Source organism: Agelaius tricolor, unplaced genomic scaffold (assembly GCF_023055355.1).
Source record: "Agelaius tricolor isolate 1412-34295 unplaced genomic scaffold, bAgeTri1.0.p SCAF_9, whole genome shotgun sequence".
Taxonomy (NCBI): Eukaryota; Metazoa; Chordata; class Aves; order Passeriformes; family Icteridae; genus Agelaius; species Agelaius tricolor.
Window position 1 is genome coordinate 3,068,402 of NW_027269269.1, and position 20,260 is coordinate 3,088,661.

Below are 20,260 nucleotides of genomic sequence, written 5' to 3' on the forward strand. Positions count from 1 at the left end.
GGCACAGGCTCTCTCTCTGTCTCTCCTGGAGGGGTGGGGGTGGCTGCCCGATGCCTCTCAGTGCTCCTCCACCCTTCCATCCTGCAGGGGCCTTCCCCTCCCTTCTGTCCAGGGCCCGGCCTACCTCACCCGGCTGCATGGCTGCCCCTGGGCCTACCTCAGCCGGCCGCATGGCTGCCCCTGCCCCGCCCAGCCCACAGCCAGGCAGGGGAGCTCTGAACCTTTCCCTGACCGGAACCCAAGGGAGCCTCCCAGGGCAGAGCCCTGCTTTAACCCCGTGTTCTCAGGGGTGGATCCAATGTCCCAATGGCCACATTAGGTGCCAATATTAAAATCTGTGCACCAATTGGCTTGACCACAGCATCCCAGAATACATATTTCCTGTCAAACCACACATGAGCAGGCAAGAAACATCTCTTAGAGATCATCAGTAAGAATACTGTCAAAGACTTGATAGAGGAAAATAAGTAATAAAGCAGAATTGCTTAAGCTGTGGGACTTCTGCCCTGTGCTGGGATTCAGTTCAGCATCTTGGAAGGGATACATTGCCACAGAAGCCATTAACAGATTTTCTGTTCACAGGTCCAAAGCAGGTATTTAAACGCTCTACCCTGATTCATGTCTGTGCAACAAATATTGTCAGTGCTGGAACAATACAGAAAGGAAACAAATGACAGCTGTGTGGAGGAGCCGGTGTGATAAGCTGGGCCTCTGGTGATCTGTTGAAACAGAATTGGAAGATTGCCCTGTAATACATTGTGAGCTGTGAAAATACCAAGACAGCAGCAAATTATGTTGTTGGCTTGAAAACATAAATACATACTTAGGAAGGATTAAAATTTATGTCACTACCAGAGACAGGTTGTTTCCAGCTGATAGAACACATACTATAAAAGCTTGTTAAGGGGCTAGGTGATAAAAGTGTAAGACAGACATCAAAGGTCTGCAGCAACAGATGCTGAAATATGAATCTGGCAGGCTGTGCCTTTTGACACAGAGATAAAACTTTCATTACTTTGACTGCAAATGATGGAACAGCAATAACCTCTTGACTGTAATTTGCTGTGGACTTTTTCAGATAGTAGTGTGTAAATATATGTTTGTTTTCCTGAGCACAGCCTCTGCGCCCCAGCATGTCGAAAGGAACAACTCTTGTTATTTTAGTAGCATGTGACCATACAATTTGGAAGTTTCAGTATGCAAAGGTAAAGGTCCTGTGTGAAACAGTTACTTTGAAAATGTTCATGGCAAAGTACATGAAGTGCTTTGAATATAGGGCTAAGAATATAGGGCTTGGATTTTCAGTCTTTTTATTACGTTCCTTTCTGATATGCTTACTTTGTTTACACACATTGCCACAGTGTTTGCCAGCTGCCATGGTTTTGTTGCTTTTATAGTAGTTTACTTTCTGCTAATTAAACATTCATATTGCCAATGCATATGCTGTGCTAATGAAAGCTTTGGAACCTAGATGATATTTTTGTATGCAAAAATTCTTTGAGAGTTTGCAAAGTCAAGTAGGGCATTCTGCAAAGGTAGAACTACTTAAGTTCATGTCTGAGTCACTGAGCAAATGGCTGCTCTGCTCTTCCTGACTGCTGCGAGACTATAAATCCTGTGCCAGAGGCAGGGATGGAAAGGAGGGAAGAATGAGATGAGGGACTTAATTTCACATCACTAAAGGTTGCAGTTGCCACAGTTGGCTGATCAGGGGCATGTGATTTAAGTGCTAACTTTGCTGAGTTGCAGACCTGGTGTGTGTTTAAGCACTTTGAAACAGTGGTTTATGTTGCATGTTCTCTTGATGCTGAATGTGTAGGGACCATAGATTAATTTTATGCTTGACTGGGTGCTGTATTCCTTTGGAAGGACATGTGACTTAGCCTTCTACTGGCTGTTCAGCTGCTCTTAGCTCTGGATGTTCATCACTAAAGGTGCAGTTGCTGCAAGTTTAATTCTGGTGTGGTTGCTGTCAATCTGTTGGAAGCTGCCATTAGTAGTATTTCCTGTTGCTGGATTGTCATCATCTTGTGGCAGGTGTCTTTGCCCATATGAAGCTTGGGGTGCTAAAGAAGTAATGCCTTTATGGGTGGGGGGTGATGGAATGCTCAGCCTTCTGAGACCCTGGAGTGCTCTCAGAGCCTTCTCAGCTCTGCAGCTTGAACGGGGTCTTTACCAATAGCCCTCTAGTGCATCAGTGCTGACTCTGAACTGTGCTGTCTTGGTGTTCTGAGGTCAAAACAATTGCTATAAATAGAGAACAGACTATGTTTTGGGGTTTTTTTTGTCGGTGGTACCTAAGAGATCATGTCAGTTTAGTGAGCAGGTTCCTCAGTCTGTGTGCAGTGCTAAACCTCACTCTCCTGGTGTCCTGTCTAGCCCACAGCTGTGCACATACAGGAGTTCCTCACACTGCTGGCCGTGTGTCATACTGTTGTTCCTGAGAGACAAGGAAATACAATAATCTACCAGGCCTCCTCTCCAGGTTGGTTGTTGCTTTCTTTTTTGGGAGGGAGGGGGCAATGAGTTGAAGGAGTGGAGGTAGGTAGAAGGAAGGTCCATAAACCTCTAGGTCATTTCAAAGGTCATTGATTTTGAAAGCAAAATGTTCCCCCATGATGCTAGCAGTAGATCTGGCATCTTCTGTAATCAGCACACACTGGTTTTGAATGCTTCCTACAGAACCACTTAGTCCGTGATGTTTCTTTAGAGATAGGCTGGGCTTAGAATCCTTTCTGTGCTTATGAGACTGTGTACTCTTTCTGCAGGGGTGAAAGTAAAAGATGTGGGTGTGTAGGAAGAAATGATTTGTTTCTGCATGAGCAGTTACTTTATTGGCCTGACTACAGACTGTCTTTCTTGATCTAGTATCTGCTTAGAGTAAGATAGGAAGCTATCAAGTGCTGATACATGACACAATACAACCAAAACTTTCAGAGTCTTGGCATTATTCAGGCCTGTCCTTCACCCACATTTTTATCCCTTTCAGTTAGCACAGACAGAGCTAGGTGGGGCCAGATTGGGGAACGTTGCTCTCCCTTGAATTTATCTCTGTCAGTGAAGATATTTCTAGAATTGTTGTAGTGGTGTACTGAGTGATGAAGCAGCCTCATTTCTTATTTATGTCTTAATAGAGTGTCTGAAAAGTAGGATAAAGAGCTCATATAAGGAAGTTCTGGTCAACATGATGAGCTATGAGAAGAGTAAGGGAGCTGTTGAGACATGAGGGTTGCTTGAATTAGGCAGTAAATCCACCTATATAATGGTTGTGCTTAATGATGCTTGCTCCTTAAGGAGGCTCTGTAATTATCTACAGGAGGCACAGGTGTTGGCTCTGATTGCAGCTCTGTTATTTGAGCTCTTAATAACACTGCCCCGTTGAGTCTCTGGAAAACAGTGCTGTATTTCTATAGTACCTGAACTTAGTGCCTTCCCAGCAGAAAATGGATCAAACACATACTGTAGGAATTTAAAATAACAGAGCTTTGATCTTGCTTTCAGAACAGGAATTTCACCTTTTTCATGTGGACAAGTATGACACCTCCACAAGAATAGAGCTCAATGCTTCAATAGTTACAGGATGTCTTACACAGATTAAGTACTAGGTTTATGTAGTTGATATTGCATGGCCTTTGTACGACTAAAGTGTTGAGTTTTTTTTTGTGGAGGGCTGTGCAGAACTACTCTGAACATCCCTATGAATGGGAGTACATAGGAAAAGGGATTCTGTTTTGGCAATCTTCCATATTGAAGTATGGGTTTTGGAGGCCTCTAATATACCAGGTTAAGTTCAAGCTTTTTGTGTTTTATTTTGGCAGATGAAGGAGCATTAGTAAAAGGAGCAAAAAAACTTGGTTATGTCTTCACAGGACGGACTCCCCACTCCGTTATCATCGATGCGGTAAGTGGTGGGTGTGCACGGCACTGGCTGCCAAGCTCTTGCAGAGCATACAGGTGTCCTCTCTGGTCCCTGTGAAGGCCCTTTTCCAGGGCCTTTAGGATCCTACATGCAAAGGGCTTATGCACACTGAGAAAAGTTGCCTTAATCTATTTAAAGATGCAGAGTCCTTTGCCCCTCTATGTGGCATGGGTGATAGGAAGTTGCAACCTTACTTGGGAAATGACAGCAGCTGTGCCTGAAAAATATTTCCTTTGTCCAGGAAGCACAGATGGGAACACTCACATTAGAGGGAAATTAATGTGTCTGGGAGGTTTTCTGACTGTTATGTTTAATGCTGTTCTTCTAAATGTTTCATTTTTTTCTTGAGTAAAATCTGCAATAGAAGATGTAGCTGTGTACACAGGGGTGCATAGTTACTGGATTGCAGTTGGCACAGGCAGCCTCAGACTCATGGGGCACATTCATACTCAAGTTTCAGTCTAAGCTGAAGTGGCTCCAGATTTACACAGATGCAGCTAGTAGGGTGCTTATTAAGAATAATGAATCTTTTTTGTCCTTCCCTTCAGGTATGTTCCCTTTCAAATTTCTTGGTACACTGCCAAGCTAAGCACTTGAAACATATCTTCTAGGACTTTGTGAAAAACTTCTTACAAATTCTCAAACTGCTTCTTAGTTGAAGGGGAAGAGCTTAGGATGAATAGTGTCATCTAGAGCCACCTAAATGCTTCTCTCCTCTCCAGGAGCAGCCAGTTATATACTCATAGTTGTATACTCATAATGCCAAGCTGGGGGCATTGTTAATCTATAGCCAGCAATAAAAGCTGTCATTCCCAGAGATTCCCATCTCTCCTGATTGCCTACATTAGTGGCAGCATTAGAAAGTGGTTTGGAGTTGCTTTTTAATCTTGGGGATGTTGCTGAATTGATATTTGCCTTGGACAAGTCTACACTGCAATTAGACTTTACTGCTGCACTTTATTTAACTGCATGCTACAAATGCCACCAGAGTTCTGTGACTGTAACTCCTACTGCTCCCTCTGTGCATTTTACAACAGCAATGATCCATGTTTTAAAATCTTTTTCCTGCTTCAGGTTGTTCCTGCTCAGCCCCAGCAGAGAGTGGCTGGTGATAACAGGAATTTATCCTCAGCTAATCTTTTTTTTTGGCCGTGAAAAATCTAATTCATATTTTTGTGAATTAAAATAAAAGAAATACTAATGGAGGTCAGTCAAAAGTTATTGTGATACTAAACCAGGAGGGCATGCTTATTTTAACTTGGAAAAATGCCTACAGCCTGTAATACGTCTCTTAATGGATGACTGTTGAGACTAAATATGCAGCTTAACTTTCAGAGCATGCCTAATCAGCAAGGCCATTAACTCCTTGTAATGGTGTAGCAGTAGTGAATGAAGGATGCCACAATACAGGATGTTCAGTTAAGTACATTAAATAGGGCTCTGCATCCTTTAACCAGCGGAGGGAGCCATTGTCACATTTATTTACACTGGGACGTGTGATAAAGGCACCTGAGCTCAGCTCGGGTGATTGCACGTGTAAGAATATAATGTAAATTGTGTTTAGAATACTACACTCTTTCTTTTGTTTTCTTTTGTAGCTGGGGAAAGAGAAAACCTTTGAAATTCTTAATGTGCTGGAGTTTTCCAGGTAAGTTTTCCTCTAATATGTCAAATTCAGGTTAATAAGAAAACTCTTCTTATAAAAAATGTTGTTTAGAATAAAATGTTACAGCTGATACAGTAGAAAAGCAGGACTTCCTTAAGTTTTTGTCCTCCCCTTCATCTTATTTCTGATGTACTATGAATGAGTTATGAACTGGTGGCTGTTAAACTTTTTCCTGCCACTGCAGCTCTGTTCATTTATTAAGAAGTTGCTGGCCTGGAAGCATCTTGCTATGACTCATAGAAATCCTTATTTGTCCCTTGTCTACTTCAAGAACATACTTTGAGATTGCACTTTTATAGTGCTTCTGCAAATTACTTTTTGAGTATATGGAAACTGCACCTGCAAGTGCCTCTTCTTAAGAACCATGCCAGCTGTGAAAATATAAACATTGCAAGCACTCCTAATTTGTCTGGCTCATTAGGATGGGCATTGCTTGGGTAGCAAGAAGCTTTGTTGAATCCCTGAAGTGACTGGAAATAACAAGGTGCTTTCTCTTTGTCAGTTGATAAAGTTATGTCAGTTTGGATGGTGCTAGTCAGTATACTTTTTTTTCTGTTGCTGTTGTTTTTTTCTCTTGCTGGGGATTAAAACCTTGAACTCTTGTTCTCTGCTGTCTTTGAGTTGGCTGGTTGTGCTCAAGGATTGTGTAAAACTAAAGGTAGGGATGATTTGGGTAGGGGGCTTTTCTTGTGTCCTTACTTGCTTTGAAGATTTTTCCTAAGTACTTCCCTCTTTCCAGTCAGAATGTGGCTATTTAAGCTACTTGTGGGAAGTATCTGAAAAGGCACTGGAAGACTCTTGGAGGGTTTGGGACAAGTTGACCAGCACCTTGGTGTCTGTAGGCAGGAGTAGTTGTAGCTTGCATGCAGCAGAAAAAAAGCTGTCTTAGTTCTCCTCGGTGTAGCACCTTCCCTCCTAACCACTGAGGGAGTGCTCTGTGATTAGTTTTTGAAAAGCACACAGAAGCTTCCCAGTGTCCTTAGGATGCTGCAGAAATTCTGAGCACAGGTAACTGCTGCCCTTCAAACCCCTCTTCCGAAAGCCTCAGAAAGGATTTGTTTTGTCTGATGATATGTGCCAAGAGCTTACTTTAGTACACATGGTTCTTGAGCTCTGAAAAGTGACTACATTTCTCAAAGCAACCTCAAGAGGAGAAGGAAGATTGCTCTACGCTCTATTTGTACACATTGGCAAAAACATAATGAGTAAGGAGGATGCTTCCAGGTTGGTCCTTTTGCTGAGGAAAATATTTGCTTGAAATCACACGTTCTTAGGGCTCCCTTACTGAAAGTGGATTCGTTTGCATTTGCCCCTTGGAAGTTGTGGTTTTTTTTCTGGTGGCTCTTTTGAAGGAGAGATTCATAAGTAAAATATCAAAATTTCTTAAAAAAAAATTATCCTTGCCTGCCTTCCTTTGTCAAATGTTGGTGTACACTATGCTACTGTCTGCATTTTTTTAAGATATATGACAAATTTGACTGTCCTGTCCTTGTGCAGGGGGCCTGACTTCCTTCTACTTAGTTCCAACTGTGTGAGTCTGATTAGACCAATATGAAGAATTGATAGAGGCCAAGAACTGATCTATACCATAATAATTTTCTATTATGTTTTTACTTTCTTTTAAGTTAGTAAGTTAAATAACTGCTCTTGTAAGTGGATGGTTGTTTCAATGTCTGTTATGCCTGTACTAAAGATGTAATCAGCCTTAATGATTCCATTTCTAGAGTCCCCGAAGCCATTTTGCTTGAGGAATAAGGAAAAACTGCCACAGAATAATGAGAATAAATGTGCATCCCCTTCTTTCAATATGATTTTATACTATCTTGCTCTTTTTCAAATTCTTGCTTGCATATGGGTCTAAGTCTGGAGTGCTTGCCAATGGGAGGCATAGGGCTGAAGCTGGAAGTAGGCAATTTAATATATCTCCTTGTGGTCAAGGGTTGTGGGATCTTAAGTTACTGCTGCTATATCCCATTTAATCTCAGATGCACGAAGCACTTCTGAGAAAATCTGCTGGCTAGAACAGGAATTAGTCTTTACCACTTTAACTAATGAAAGCAAATATTTTTATTTCAATAGCAACAGGAAGAGAATGTCAGTGATTGTTCGAACTCCGGCAGGACAGCTACGTCTCTACTGCAAAGGGGCTGTAAGTAATTATGCTGCCTAATGGAGAACACTGCCAGTTATTGTTTCAACAGCTGTGGCTGATGCTGACATTTCATGTCTCATACATAATACCTGTTGGCTTTCTGTTTAGGGCCAAGTGATTTAAGAGAGCTGTCATTCCTCCTCTGACTCCTTTTGCAGGCTGGAAGACTGCTAGGCTTTATACTGCCCGGTTGAAATCCTGAAACTCATGGGAGCAGTCCCCTTACTGCAAAGCCAGGGCTTCACCCAGCCGTGTAGCAGAAGTTCAGGAGCTGGAGTAAATGCTGTTGTCTGAATTTATAACACTAAAATTTGTTCTCAAGTGGTTGGCTCTTGATCTGGCTTTCTTGCATCTCTGCACCTGCTGTTATTTGTCATCATGACTTGCACCATGTTGTGCTTCTGTCTTCACTGACAAGAGCAATAATTTAGCACAGTACAAAGGCTCCAAAACTAGCATTGTCCACAGCAAGAGAGTGGGTCTAATTTCAGTGGAAAACTATGGAGCTGGCTTTTTGCAACAGGGAAAAAACTCTTTCTGACCTCTGTGAGGATCCTGTTTGCTTGAATTTGTCATGACATATAGGTTAGTGTTCACTGCTCTGTTGCTTCCATTTACCTCCCCTGATTTGATAAAGATGTGCTGGCTTCACTCTGGTGTGGTGGAAGTGAATGAAGCCTGCTGCCATTGTGTGGTAGTTCACAGTCCTATGCCTGATGGGACCACACAGACTTCAAACTTGCTTGTTCATGCCATGCCTGAGTTCACACTGTTCTTTGGAGCATGGCACTGAAAGGGATGGAGAACAGGAGAGTTTGTGGTACAAATTCTTGCTATTTTCCATATGAGCAGACCTAGATGTACTAATGTGCTGCATCTGCCACTCATGTAACTGTAAGTTAACTGATTATTCTGCATTAACTCTTCCACATTCTGGTAGTCATCTTCTGCCTCTTGCTTCCATAACAATTAGGTTTGTATGCCTGTCTCTAATCAGCTCTAGATGTAGGTCTGCTTACTTAGCTTAAGAGCAGATGTCTGAGTAGGGTTTCTGTATTCCATGTGTTTGTAAACTTGTTCTGGTAGTTACAAATAAAATCCAGAGACTCTAGATATGTAGGCGATGCTATATTTTGATTTCAGCTGTTAATGGGGCCTTTTCAATTGTCTTTTAATTTACTGATAAAGAAAGCTGCTGCAGGAAGAAGGTTGTTTCTGAGAGGATGTTGTGGTAGAACATGATTAGTGTTTCTGCCTTTTTTTTCAAACATGAAAAGGAATCTTTTCTGGAAAGGATTGCAGCAAAGTCTACTGCACAGGACTGTTTTATATACATTGAATAAGATCAGATATTTGTGTTGTCTGAAAGTCAATATATTGGCTTGGTAATTTATAGAGCAGCGTTCTGTACTGCCTGGTAATGGGGACCTCGTTATGGAAAGAGGGGAGGAGGGCAGAGTGTGCTTCTCTCCCCACTATTTGTAGTGGATGCAGTATCTCTGTCATTGGGCACAATCCAGATGACTCAAATCAGTCTCTAAACCCCAAATATATTGTAAATAGAGTTTTGTTTTTGATATTAGCAAGTCCATTCAGGTTGCTTCTCTTGAGCTTGTAAATACACAAATGGCAACTTCATATGTAGACTTACTCTGTTGTCATGAATTTGGTTTTACTAGGATAATGTAATTTTTGAGAGGCTTTCAAAAGATTCCCAGTATATGGAACAAACACTGTGCCATCTTGAATACTTCGCAACGGAAGGTAAGAGTAACAGCATGCCATGAGAATTCAGTTCATTAAATTATTTGCAGCATCTTCTGCATTGTCTAAGCTCTGTGGTGTCAACTAAGATGATTGTGAAGATAAAGATGGGGTGTGTGATCAGCAAATTAACAACTGTAGGTTGACTTCAGCTGTAAAGAGGTTTTTGTCCAACTTCTGTGTGATTTTAGTAGGGAAGTGGAATTTGGAAGGAAAAGACAGTGTTCTGTGTGTCCATGATGAAGGGAAAAGGGCATGAGCTGTATTGCCCAGAATAACTCAATTACATTGGAGTTGGAGGTGTTTTTACCAGGGTAGAAGTTGGATACCAGCATCTTTTTATGAAGCAGAGTGATAACCTCAATGTGCTGGGAAGCCTGGTAGACTGAGACATCAAAGATGATCTGAAATGTTCTGTAAGGCCTTTGACTGATGTAACACCTCTGTTCACTGGGAAGCTGGCTTTGTTCCCTCTTCTGTGATAGCCTAAGATACCTGAGTTATAATAAAACCATGAACCAGTGTTTTTCTTCCAAAATCTGAAAATACCAGTCAGCTTTTTAAAACACTATGTTTTTGCAGACTCCCAAAAATTCCCTGTACTGGAACTTTTGTATTTTATGGCACACACTCCTTTTTGATTGATTTGTGACAGAAAAAGGAATTGTTACTTCTCTATATTAATTTTTGCCAGCGGTCTAATAAATTGGTTTTCATACTTCATGGACCCTCTTCGCTCTATTGTGCATGTGTAACTCCCATTATTTGTGTGAGTTACATTGGTACACTGAAGGAGAACACAGTCTTGCTAAAAGGAAGCACAAGCTGTGGAGGATGTTTGACTAAGTAATATCACCAATCACAGCATGTAGCCCGTTCTTTAATAAGATGTTTTTAAAAGTACATGAAAGGCAAGGTTGCTTTCATACTTAGCAAAAAGTTTTTGTTCAATGCTCTCTTGATCTGCACCAACGTTAGTAGCCAGAATGAACCAGATTTGTGGTTTACATTTGTGGAAGTCTAAGTGCTTAAAAAAATGTAGAGGGAGATTTTTGAACAATGTGTGTTAGAAGCTTTTGTTGTTCCAGCATGAGGATTAGAATTTAGCATTCGTTACATGTGAATGATTTGATGATATTCAATGTAATTTTACTGTGGGTAATGGCTGTCTTCTGTTTGGCAGGTCTAAGGACATTGTGCATTGCTTATGCTGATTTGTCAGAGAAGTCTTACAGAGAGTGGTTGAATGTCTACAATGAATCCAGTACGGTTCTGAAAGACAGAACTCAGAAGCTGGAGGAGTGCTATGAGATCATTGAAAAGGTAAAACATACTTTCTTGATGATCAGCTGCAGATTACCTTACATGTGTATTTTCCAGTGGAATTTGGGCTTTACACAATGAAATAAACTCTTAATTTCATAGATGAGAAACTGGAAAGGTAAGTAGATGGTAACATGTTCAGTCCACGGTTTTAAATTGTAAATCTGAGATAAATTTACAGATAAAAAAATTTCTACTTAAAACTGCTTTTCTCACACTTTTTAAATCTTATGTTTTGTGTAAGGTTGTTGTAACTTGATGAAGATAATATATGTAGACTGTTGTGTCGCACCAAGTTCCCATGTACTAGGGTAGGAAGAGATGTGTTCCTTTTCATACAGCAGTCAAATTCAAGGTTTTTGAAGGCTGTTGCAGGCACAGTGTAGGGCTCACCAAAACCTTATAGGCGTGTGAGCTAAAAAAAGGATGAAAACCTGCATTCCATGCAAATTGCAGAACTCTTAATTTTAGAAGGGGAAAGTAGGTATTGGAGAACCCATTTGAAACGCTAATCCTACAGTGAATGAAATGTTAAAATGCCAACGCTAGGGGCCAGTGTTTCTCTGAGCCTTGTTGGTCTTGCTGCTTTCATAAGTGCTGGTAGTTGCATTCCTCACCTGCACAGGTTCATGCTCTTCCCTCTTGCCCCAGGTATTTAATTTTATATAGTGGTTTCTTTAAAACATATTTTGAACTTCAATATCTTTTAAAATTAATATTAAAATACTGCTTAGGTTCTGGAGCACTGTTTTTTATTTAAGTTAGTTTGGGTAAATTGTAGAATTATAGAATGGCCTGGTTTGAAAGGAACCATTAAAATCATTGACTTCCAATCCCCCTGCTGTGGCTGGGACACCTTTCACTAGGCCAGGTTTCTAGAGCTCCATCCAACCTTGCCTTGAATACTTCCAGGGATGGGGCATCCACAAAGAGGTTGGGACTAGGATAGCAGCTAACTTTCAGGGGGTAAGAGAAAAGCTCCAGGAACTCTTTCAGTAAGAGCTAAAGATTGGGTCTTTGTTTTCCAAGTAATGCCTGAAGTGGTCCTTCGTGTTTATCGTGTATCAGTAACAGTGTGGTTATCTCATCCTTGGTTCTGTAGGTTTGGGTAGCTCCTTTCAGCTTTCTGCTTCTTTCACTGTGCTCTCACACTCATCTGTTTTCACTGAGGTGAAAAATGAACATTTTTCTTTTTGCTGTACTTCAAAATGTGTTTTCAAACTTTAGGTCATTTTTGGTCATGTACTTTCTGCTTGTTTTACAATTTAGGATCTTGTTTAAGAAAAAAGGAGGAATCCATGAGTGGCTTGTAGAATTGGAGTTAGGAGCTATCCACTGTATGCCTTACTGTTAATGTTTGCTGGTCATGCCAAGAAGTAGGCCTTAGAGATAAACTGGCATTTGACTGTAACACAAAATATCATGTATTTCTGCAGACTGTTTTTTTTTTTTCATCTAAGGGCTCAAATGAGACCAAGAGAACTACTTTTTCAGTCTGAGTGCTGAGATTGCTGGATCACAGTAGAGGTGCACCTGTGGCGACAAAGTTGAACTGACTTCCTTCTGCAGCCATATGCTGGCTCAGAGGGCTTCAGCAGGTGCAGTGGTAGCTCCCCTGCTCAGGTAGCTCAGCCATGCTGATCCCTGTGCTGTCATGTGTAACTTCTTAACAAGTGATTTTGGGGAAAAAAGACCATCTGCAATCGTGCACTTGGATTATGTTTGTAACCTTCAAATGTTGCTAGCATTGAGAGAGCTGATGAGTCATTGAGAGGCTTAGTGACTTGCATGAGTCACTTCTGCCACCTTTGCCAACTGACTCTCTCATAGCAAAAAGGAAACTCTGTCAAGGCCTGTAACTAATGTCAGTTTACACACTGTATGGAATTCCACTTAGATTCATTCAAGTGGGAGCTGCTTTTAATGTCCTCTCCATGGAACCATGGAAAGGTTTGGGTTGGAAGGGGCCTTTCAAGATCACATCCTTGTACCCCTGCCTCCCAACCAAGGATGGGGATGCCTTTCACTAGATCATGATACTCAAATCTCAATCCAGCCTGGCCTGGAACACTTCCAGGGATGGGTCCACCACTTCTGTGGGCAAACCTGTTCCAGTGTCTCACCACTCCCATCATAAGCAAGTCACTCCTTTATGCCTGGACTAAATACACCCTCTGTCGGTTTAAAACCATCACCCCTTGTCCTGCCACTGCTGGCCTTGGTAAACAGTCTTTATTAATTTTTCTTATAAGTCCACTTTTTATATAGAAAGGTCTTTATGGGAAGATCACACTGAAGCCCCATCATTCCCAGGCTGAACAACAGCAACTTGTACTCCTGTTCCTTTGTCTTCATTTCTGTTGAATGATTTTAGTCCCTACAAAGAATAGAAAATGCTACCTTTTTCTGTGCAATCTCTAAAATTATATGGTATGCCTAAAGTTATTATCAATTTGTTTTAAGTTGAGCATCTTTGCATATGTAAAGAATCATTAAAATGCTTTTAGAGGTAAAATCTGAGTAGGCTGTACCTTTTGACAAGGTTTATTTCTTAGGTATTTTTTGCCTGTCCTTTTTTTTTTTAGTGTAATGTAGCCAAATCTCCTCAAGCAATTGTTTTAGAATTGCCTAAGAATACAGATAACTCTGTAGTATTAAATGCACTGTATGAGATATGTATTTCTGGCAGACATCTGTATGTTGATTAAAGATACTTGGATTGATTAATGTTCATACCACTTGTATTACACAAATGTAATGATTAGATCCATAAATAGTTGCAATAATTTTTGTTTTGAGTGATTGTATCCAGTCTGTATGTACATTTTATAGGCAGAAATTAGTTTAAATGATGTAATGCCAAATTTTTGTTTTGTGAGCTTAAATATATAAACTGACTACTCATCATGTTGCTATGGTGATTAGTGAATGGTCTAGTATACATGGTCATCTATAGGCTAACTTTGGTTTTTATAACTTCAATCAATTATTCTTGAAATGTTGCCATCTTTCTGATTAAAAACACTCTGTTCCGTTCTGTACCTCTTGAAATGTAAATTGTATGCAGAGGAAGTAGAATAGCCACACTACAAACTTACTGTGGTGTATATTGCTTGTCAAAGTGCAATATTAGCAGTGAGATGCAACATGCTGTCTTAATTCATTTTTTGAGTATATGCCAAACAGAGATTTATCTTAAAAGAATTTGAGGGTTTGTTTTCCTTTTTTTTCTCCAGGATTTGCTGCTTCTTGGAGCTACGGCCATTGAAGACCGCCTGCAAGCAGGTGTTCCAGAAACAATAGCCACACTAATAAAAGCAGAAATTAAGATATGGATTCTGACAGGTGACAAACAGGAAACGGCTCTCAATATAGGTATCCATCATTCTGGTTACTCTGAATTTGTCTGGTATGTAGCAGGTCATATGCAAGATGTGCTGAGTATGTTTTTAAATAGAATTGGGCTTGCTGTTATAGAATGGTTCCTTGGCATCAGGGCACAGTGTTGGAGAAGAGATTTTGTAGTGAGGTCTTTGCTATTTGTGTCAGGCTTATATATATTTTTTTTTAATATTGTTTTGAGGCAGAAGGGACCCATCTGCCCTTGGTTAAATGCAGTTCTAATTGAATGAGTGTATGTAACTCTGCTTTATGGTGGTAACAGGAGAACTCTACCAGACTAATGTTTCAGAAATGGTTTTAGAGATGTTTTTTTTTCTTTTCTTTTCTTACTGACTGCCTTCGAATCAAGTTTGGGATACAATGGGAAATATGATAATGCAAAGCATGTATAGTTTACAGCATCTTCCAAACAATGTCTGTGAGTGTAGGTGGATTATTCAAGCTTAAATAACTGACCCTGCTGTCCCCTTAGAGCACATCTATTAGTATATAGTAAGGACTTGGTCAAGGGACATATCCTGATGTAGGCATACCCCTTGTCATGCCACCCCTCCCAAATGTCTCATCTTTGGCAATAGAATACCACGATGCTCTCGTGTTCTTTTTCTCCCTATCACTTGTAAATCTGCCCAGAGAGGGGAAGAGATGGAGTTGCAGTCCTGTAATCTGACTTCTCACCTAAGAAAGTTCAATGAAAGAGCATTTTAGTTCTCCCAGGAATAGCCGGAAATACACCCAGACCTTCTGTGTGCAGTTCTAAACATAAAATTGGTCGCATTATTCATGTAATTAGGGAGTCCTAAAGTCAATATGAACTCAAAGACTGAATAAATAGCTCCTTTAGCAGAAGGCAACATATGCTGTTAGGGTATCACAACTGCATTTACATTTGCAGATTAGTCTGTTTAGATGTACAGATGTAGGTTAAAGGGAACTTTAACTCAACTTTAATTTGAGTTTGCTTTCTCAAACTCATTCAGCATTCTCTATCAATGATGCTCTGTAAATGAACTTAAATTATTTTCAGGAAAGTTTTGGGCATTTCCACTTTTTTGGTCTGGTTTGTCTTGTGTTTTTTTAAACTTCTATTTTGGTTGACTCAGTGAAATTTCATTATGCAATCTACTTGACTGACCGGAATTTTTGTGTGCTTCAAATTAAATTTCATATATCTTCATATGTTGAAGGTGGTACCAAGAGGTGGAATAACTTGCTGAACTGATACAGCTGTAGTAGAAATACAGTGGATGGCCTAGGTAGACAACTTGTTTAAAGGGTAGTTATCTGGTTTGAATCACAATCTGCAGATTTTCCTTACTTGACAAGTAGTAGATAACTTCAGAAGGGAAACACCATATTTTGACTAGTTAAAAAAAATGTAGCTACACATTTTGATGTAAGTACCTGAATTAAGTTGATATATTAACCAACAGCAGCTACTTGAACACCAGTAAATAAGCTTATTCTGAAGACTGTGAAGGAGACTAACTTCCAGCTTTCTCTAAAACTGTTGGTTTGTTTCTTTTATTATAGCAACTTGAGAAGAATAATCTCGCTTAAAACTTCTAAATTATCCCTTAGTTTAAGGTACAGTTTGGTAGTAAAACTGTAACTTAATTAGCTTCATGTTTAAGTTGGCTTGAAAGTATAAACATGTGGCACTCTTCCCATTTTTGTGTGTAATCCAATAAAACTGCAATAAACCTTCAACTTAAAACCCAATCCATGTGTGCACTAGATGTTTCAGGTATGGTTGTGCTATCTGGGGAGTAAAAAGTGTTTTTACTTTCTCATTGTGTTTGGAGGTTATGCTTATTGACTCTTGCTTGCTATATGGAGGTGCATGTGTATTGAGGGATATTTCAGCTCTTGGCAGCTCTGTCAAGGAGCTGGAGTACTTTGTTCTTCCATCTTCCTCTTGATTCTTTGGTTTTCAGAATTTGCATAAGTCTTTGTTTCTGGATTGCATTTTTGAACTTCTCTGGAGAGTAATGGTTGACCTTCTGTGGGGTGGCTGTATGCCTTTCACTCAGACAGGTGCTAGTCAGTAGTTCTGCAAGTGAGGAGAGTGTTCATGATAAGCTTTAATACTGATCAGTCATTTGAATTCTAGCTCTTGAAAATGGGACTTCCAGGTACAGAAGCATCTTTAAGCATGACCTGCAAACAACTTTAGAAGGCTTAACTGTGTTCTTGCAGCTTCATCCTTTTCATCAGTCTACAGACTCTGGATCATCTTTGCCTTTCAGTGAGACAAAACCACCCATAATAGATTTCTATTTGCCATCATCCTTGTGCTCGACAGAACACCAGAACTGCTGTATTTCCAGCCAGTAACTTCCCTAGGAAGAGATTTGTTTTCTGGGAATGGGAGTATAGTGTTAACTCAAGTGTGTCCCTCTGAAGCATGAATCAGTCCCTATAGTTGAGCTGAATGCTCTTACCTAGGGCATTGATAGCTGCCTGCAAGCACTGCCTTACAGTTGTTTGGGTTTGAGGTTGAAAATGACCCTTTGAAGATACAGTCCTCCTGCTCCCTTCCTGACAGGGACATCGTTCATAAATCAGGTTGCTTAAAGCTCCATCCAGCCTGGCCTTGAACAATTCCAGGGACGGAGCATCAGTAACTTCTCTGGGCAGCCTGTTCCAGTCTTGTTACCCCCCCCATCATAATAAATGTCTTCCTTATGTCCAGTCTAAACCTACCTTCTTCCAGTTTGAAATGACTGCTCTTGACCTGCCACTACAGGCCTTGGTAAAAAGTCTTTCTCATTCTTTATTGTAATTCCCCCTTGTATATTGAAATATGTCTCCAGAACCTTCTTTTCTCCCAGTTAAACAGTCCCAACACTCAGGCTGTTTTCAGATGAGATATGTTCAGCCCTCTGATGGCTTTTGTGGCCCTCTTTTGTACTCACTCTAACAGGTTCACATCTATCTTGTGCTGGGGGCCCCAGGGTTGGATACGATATTCCAGGTGGAGTCATTCAACCTTTCATCACTTAGGTGCTTCTCAGTAGGGTTGCTTTCAGTCTGTCCTGATGGATATTTTTGATTGTTGCAGTACAGGTGGAGGACCTTGCACTTGGCCCTGCGGAACTTGATTAGATTCTCACAGGCCTGCTCCTCAAGCAGATAGAAGTCCCTCTGGCTGGCATCACTTCTCTCCAGTGTTATTTAGGTGCACTATTCAGCTTCATGTTCTCTCAAGGCTTGCTGAGGGTGTACTTGATCCCCATCTGTCCCTGGTGTAGATAGCAAAGGACCAGTCTCAGGACTGGTCTGAGGGCCACTGCTCATTACTGGTTTTCATGTGTGTGTGGAACATTGACTGTAACTCTCTGGATGCAGGCATCCAGCTGGTTCCCTACCCATCTAACAGTACATCCATGAGACCCCTGTCATTCCAGCTCAGATAAGAACACTTCTTGGTGAGCTGTGCTTTGTTTCAGTTCAGGAGACAAGCCATGCCAGCACACTTGCCTGTATCACTATGCAAAGTTTGAACAGGGCATTTGTGCCCTCTCTAAACACAGAGGATAATCGTTCTTCCATCAGATGCTGGATTCTGTATGCCTGCAGTATGAATGTGCCTGTGGGCTATGATCTTGAACTCTAGTTCAAGTAATCTTTCTCCCAGGACACTTAAAGGAAAATAAGTCCCAGAAGCACCTGATTCATCTGCTTCATGGACTTTTAGTCAGACTTTTAAATTAAAGAGCTAGATATCAACTTTCAGATGTGGGTTGACATTTTATACCTGGCTTTGAACCAGCAGTTGATCTTCTTTTACTCAGAAGCATTGACAAAAATACTTATCTTCAAGACCATTTTTGCTTGCCATGTTATTATTGCCAGTAATAACTATTACAAAGCCATTATAAAACTTTAGACATTTCTAGTAATACTTTAAAGTTACTACTTGGACTCCTATAGTTGCCAGCTACTTTGCTAGATTTTAATATCATCTTAGTCCTGAAATTGTACATAATATATAGATCCCCTATAAACTCTTGTTAGGGTTGACTTACATTCTCCTATTCCAATCTTGATCTTTCTGTTTGATGTGATGGTGATGCAAAATAGTTTCAGTTGCAGGATAACATGTTCTAAGTCCCTGATTTCCCAGATGCACAGCAGAGCAACTGTTTTCCACAGTATTTTTTTTCTTCCAGCTTGACTTCTAGAATGCCATCTTGCTCATTTTGGAAGAGGTAAAGTGAAGCAGTGAGCAGTGGTTTAGAAATTACAGGTCACTGTTGCAGCTGCTGTTCTAATCAAATGCTACTAGAAAATCCTTTTGAATTAGTTATGCTGAATTTGTAACAGCCTCTTGCACAAGACTGCTTTAGCCTAGGGAAAGAACAACCTTGTTATGGAGGGAAGTACTTAAATTTGTAATATTCTCTTTTTCTCAGTAAAAATAAGGAAGCATTTTTTAGCTTGAAACTAACTTTTTAAAATGGCAAACTGACTTGAGAAAAAAGTCAGTGTTTTTCCTGTAACTGTTGGAGGTTTTCTACTACCATCTAAGATTTGATCACAGGCAGAATCAGAGTTTGTCTGCAAAGCTTTCATGTTGTAGGCTGCACATCATTAGAATATATTTCAACCTTTTCCCAACAGGTGTGAGTTCAGTGTTGTACTGTTTTGTTCTCTGAAGCAGAAATTAAACCTAGGCTTGTTAACACGTATTAGTAAGACTCTACTTGATATTCATAGTCCACACAGCTGAAAAAATGGAGGAGAGACTGAACTTCTGCAGGTAATCCGACCTGCTGCCTAAGAGTTCCTGTATATGATACAAGTATGTCTTCCTCAAAGGAAGGAGAGGGATTTACTTTCTTTACAGAAGTCACACATGCAGACATGTTAACCCTGGATTATACTACAAAACTAGCCCAATTATAAAAACTTTGTAGCCTGAGGAAATGATTTGCATTGCAATTGATGACCCAGTATGGCCTTTCTAAGGAACCAAGAATCCCAGAGACGATTCATGCCTCAGCTGTTCTCTTGGTGTTGTAAGATATGGAAAGAGGCACTTCATCTTTTTATGGTGACTGTGGTGTTCAGCTTTTGAATCTGTCAGCCTTGCAGTGGTTCTTTACTTGGACATTTTTGTTATACTGCAATACCCTCCAGTCTCCATTTAACAAAGAGACTTCCCAAGACTCCATTTTATTTGATAGCAATTTTTTAAACTGCTGTAATTAATTTCTAGTAAAAAAATAGAAATAAAAAATATTTGTATTGAATTTCCTTTTCCCATGTAGCTTAGATGAGCAATAAAAGGTGTGTGCTTCAAATAAATTAATTCTCTGCTATTTTATGAAGCTGACATCACTATGCCAATCCCAAGTGAACTTGCACGAGCTTTTAGGATAATGTAGTGAGGTCAGTCTGATGCAAGTTTGCATTTGTCTCTTGCTGTTAATATGAGTGGAATTAATCTGTTTATTTTGTAAATGATTAAACTTTTATAAAAATAAGAGATTTTCTTCTGTCTTGAGAGTTTTTGTTTTAATTTTGGTGTGCTGGGAAATGTACAGAATTGCCTTCTGTGTGCTCTTGTTCTTTGATGTCTCAGTCCCGCACTAAGAACAATGTAGTCCATTACCTTGTGTCTGTAGGAGTTGGTAGGGGCTCTGTGAGTATGATTGATCTATACTTCTTGATGAAGGAGCTCAGAACCTTCCACACTGAACACTCAGGAGTAAAAAATGCTCAGTAAGCTTTGTGTGGGCTAAGGAAACTGAGTAGCATCAACTGAAAACATGTGTGCACTTCCAGTCATCTGGCATAGATGCAACCGTGCATTCGGATCTGTTCCTGTAATGTGCTGAAGGCAAACCTGCCTTCTTGTAGACATTAAAAAAAAAAAAAATTGATGTAGGGCTATAGGCTATATTTACTGCATCCAGTTCATACAGTGTTTTCTTTAATTAAAACATCTCAAGTGATGTATTTGAAAATGCAGATAGAATGCAGCCCATTCTAGTAAATCTGTCATGTTGGAGTGTGTCCTATACAC

At 40.2% G+C, this 20,260-nt stretch overlaps 1 protein-coding gene across 4 annotated transcripts in view; it reads left to right on the top strand.

Moving 5' to 3' along the window:
• The window catches only part of ATP8A2 (ATPase phospholipid transporting 8A2), a 320,133-nt gene that overhangs the window by 78,351 nt on the left and 221,522 nt on the right, over nt 1–20,260 (top strand). For all 4 annotated transcript variants that reach the window (XM_071434042.1, XM_071434041.1, XM_071434040.1 and 1 more), the window contains 7 exons: nt 2,380–2,485; nt 3,819–3,901; nt 5,518–5,567; nt 7,665–7,734; nt 9,417–9,501; nt 10,685–10,824; nt 14,061–14,199. In XM_071434042.1, coding sequence (XP_071290143.1) covers nt 2,380–2,485; nt 3,819–3,901; nt 5,518–5,567; nt 7,665–7,734; nt 9,417–9,501; nt 10,685–10,824; nt 14,061–14,199 — 673 coding nt within the window. The remainder of the gene's footprint in view (nt 1–2,379; nt 2,486–3,818; nt 3,902–5,517; nt 5,568–7,664; nt 7,735–9,416; nt 9,502–10,684; nt 10,825–14,060; nt 14,200–20,260) is intronic.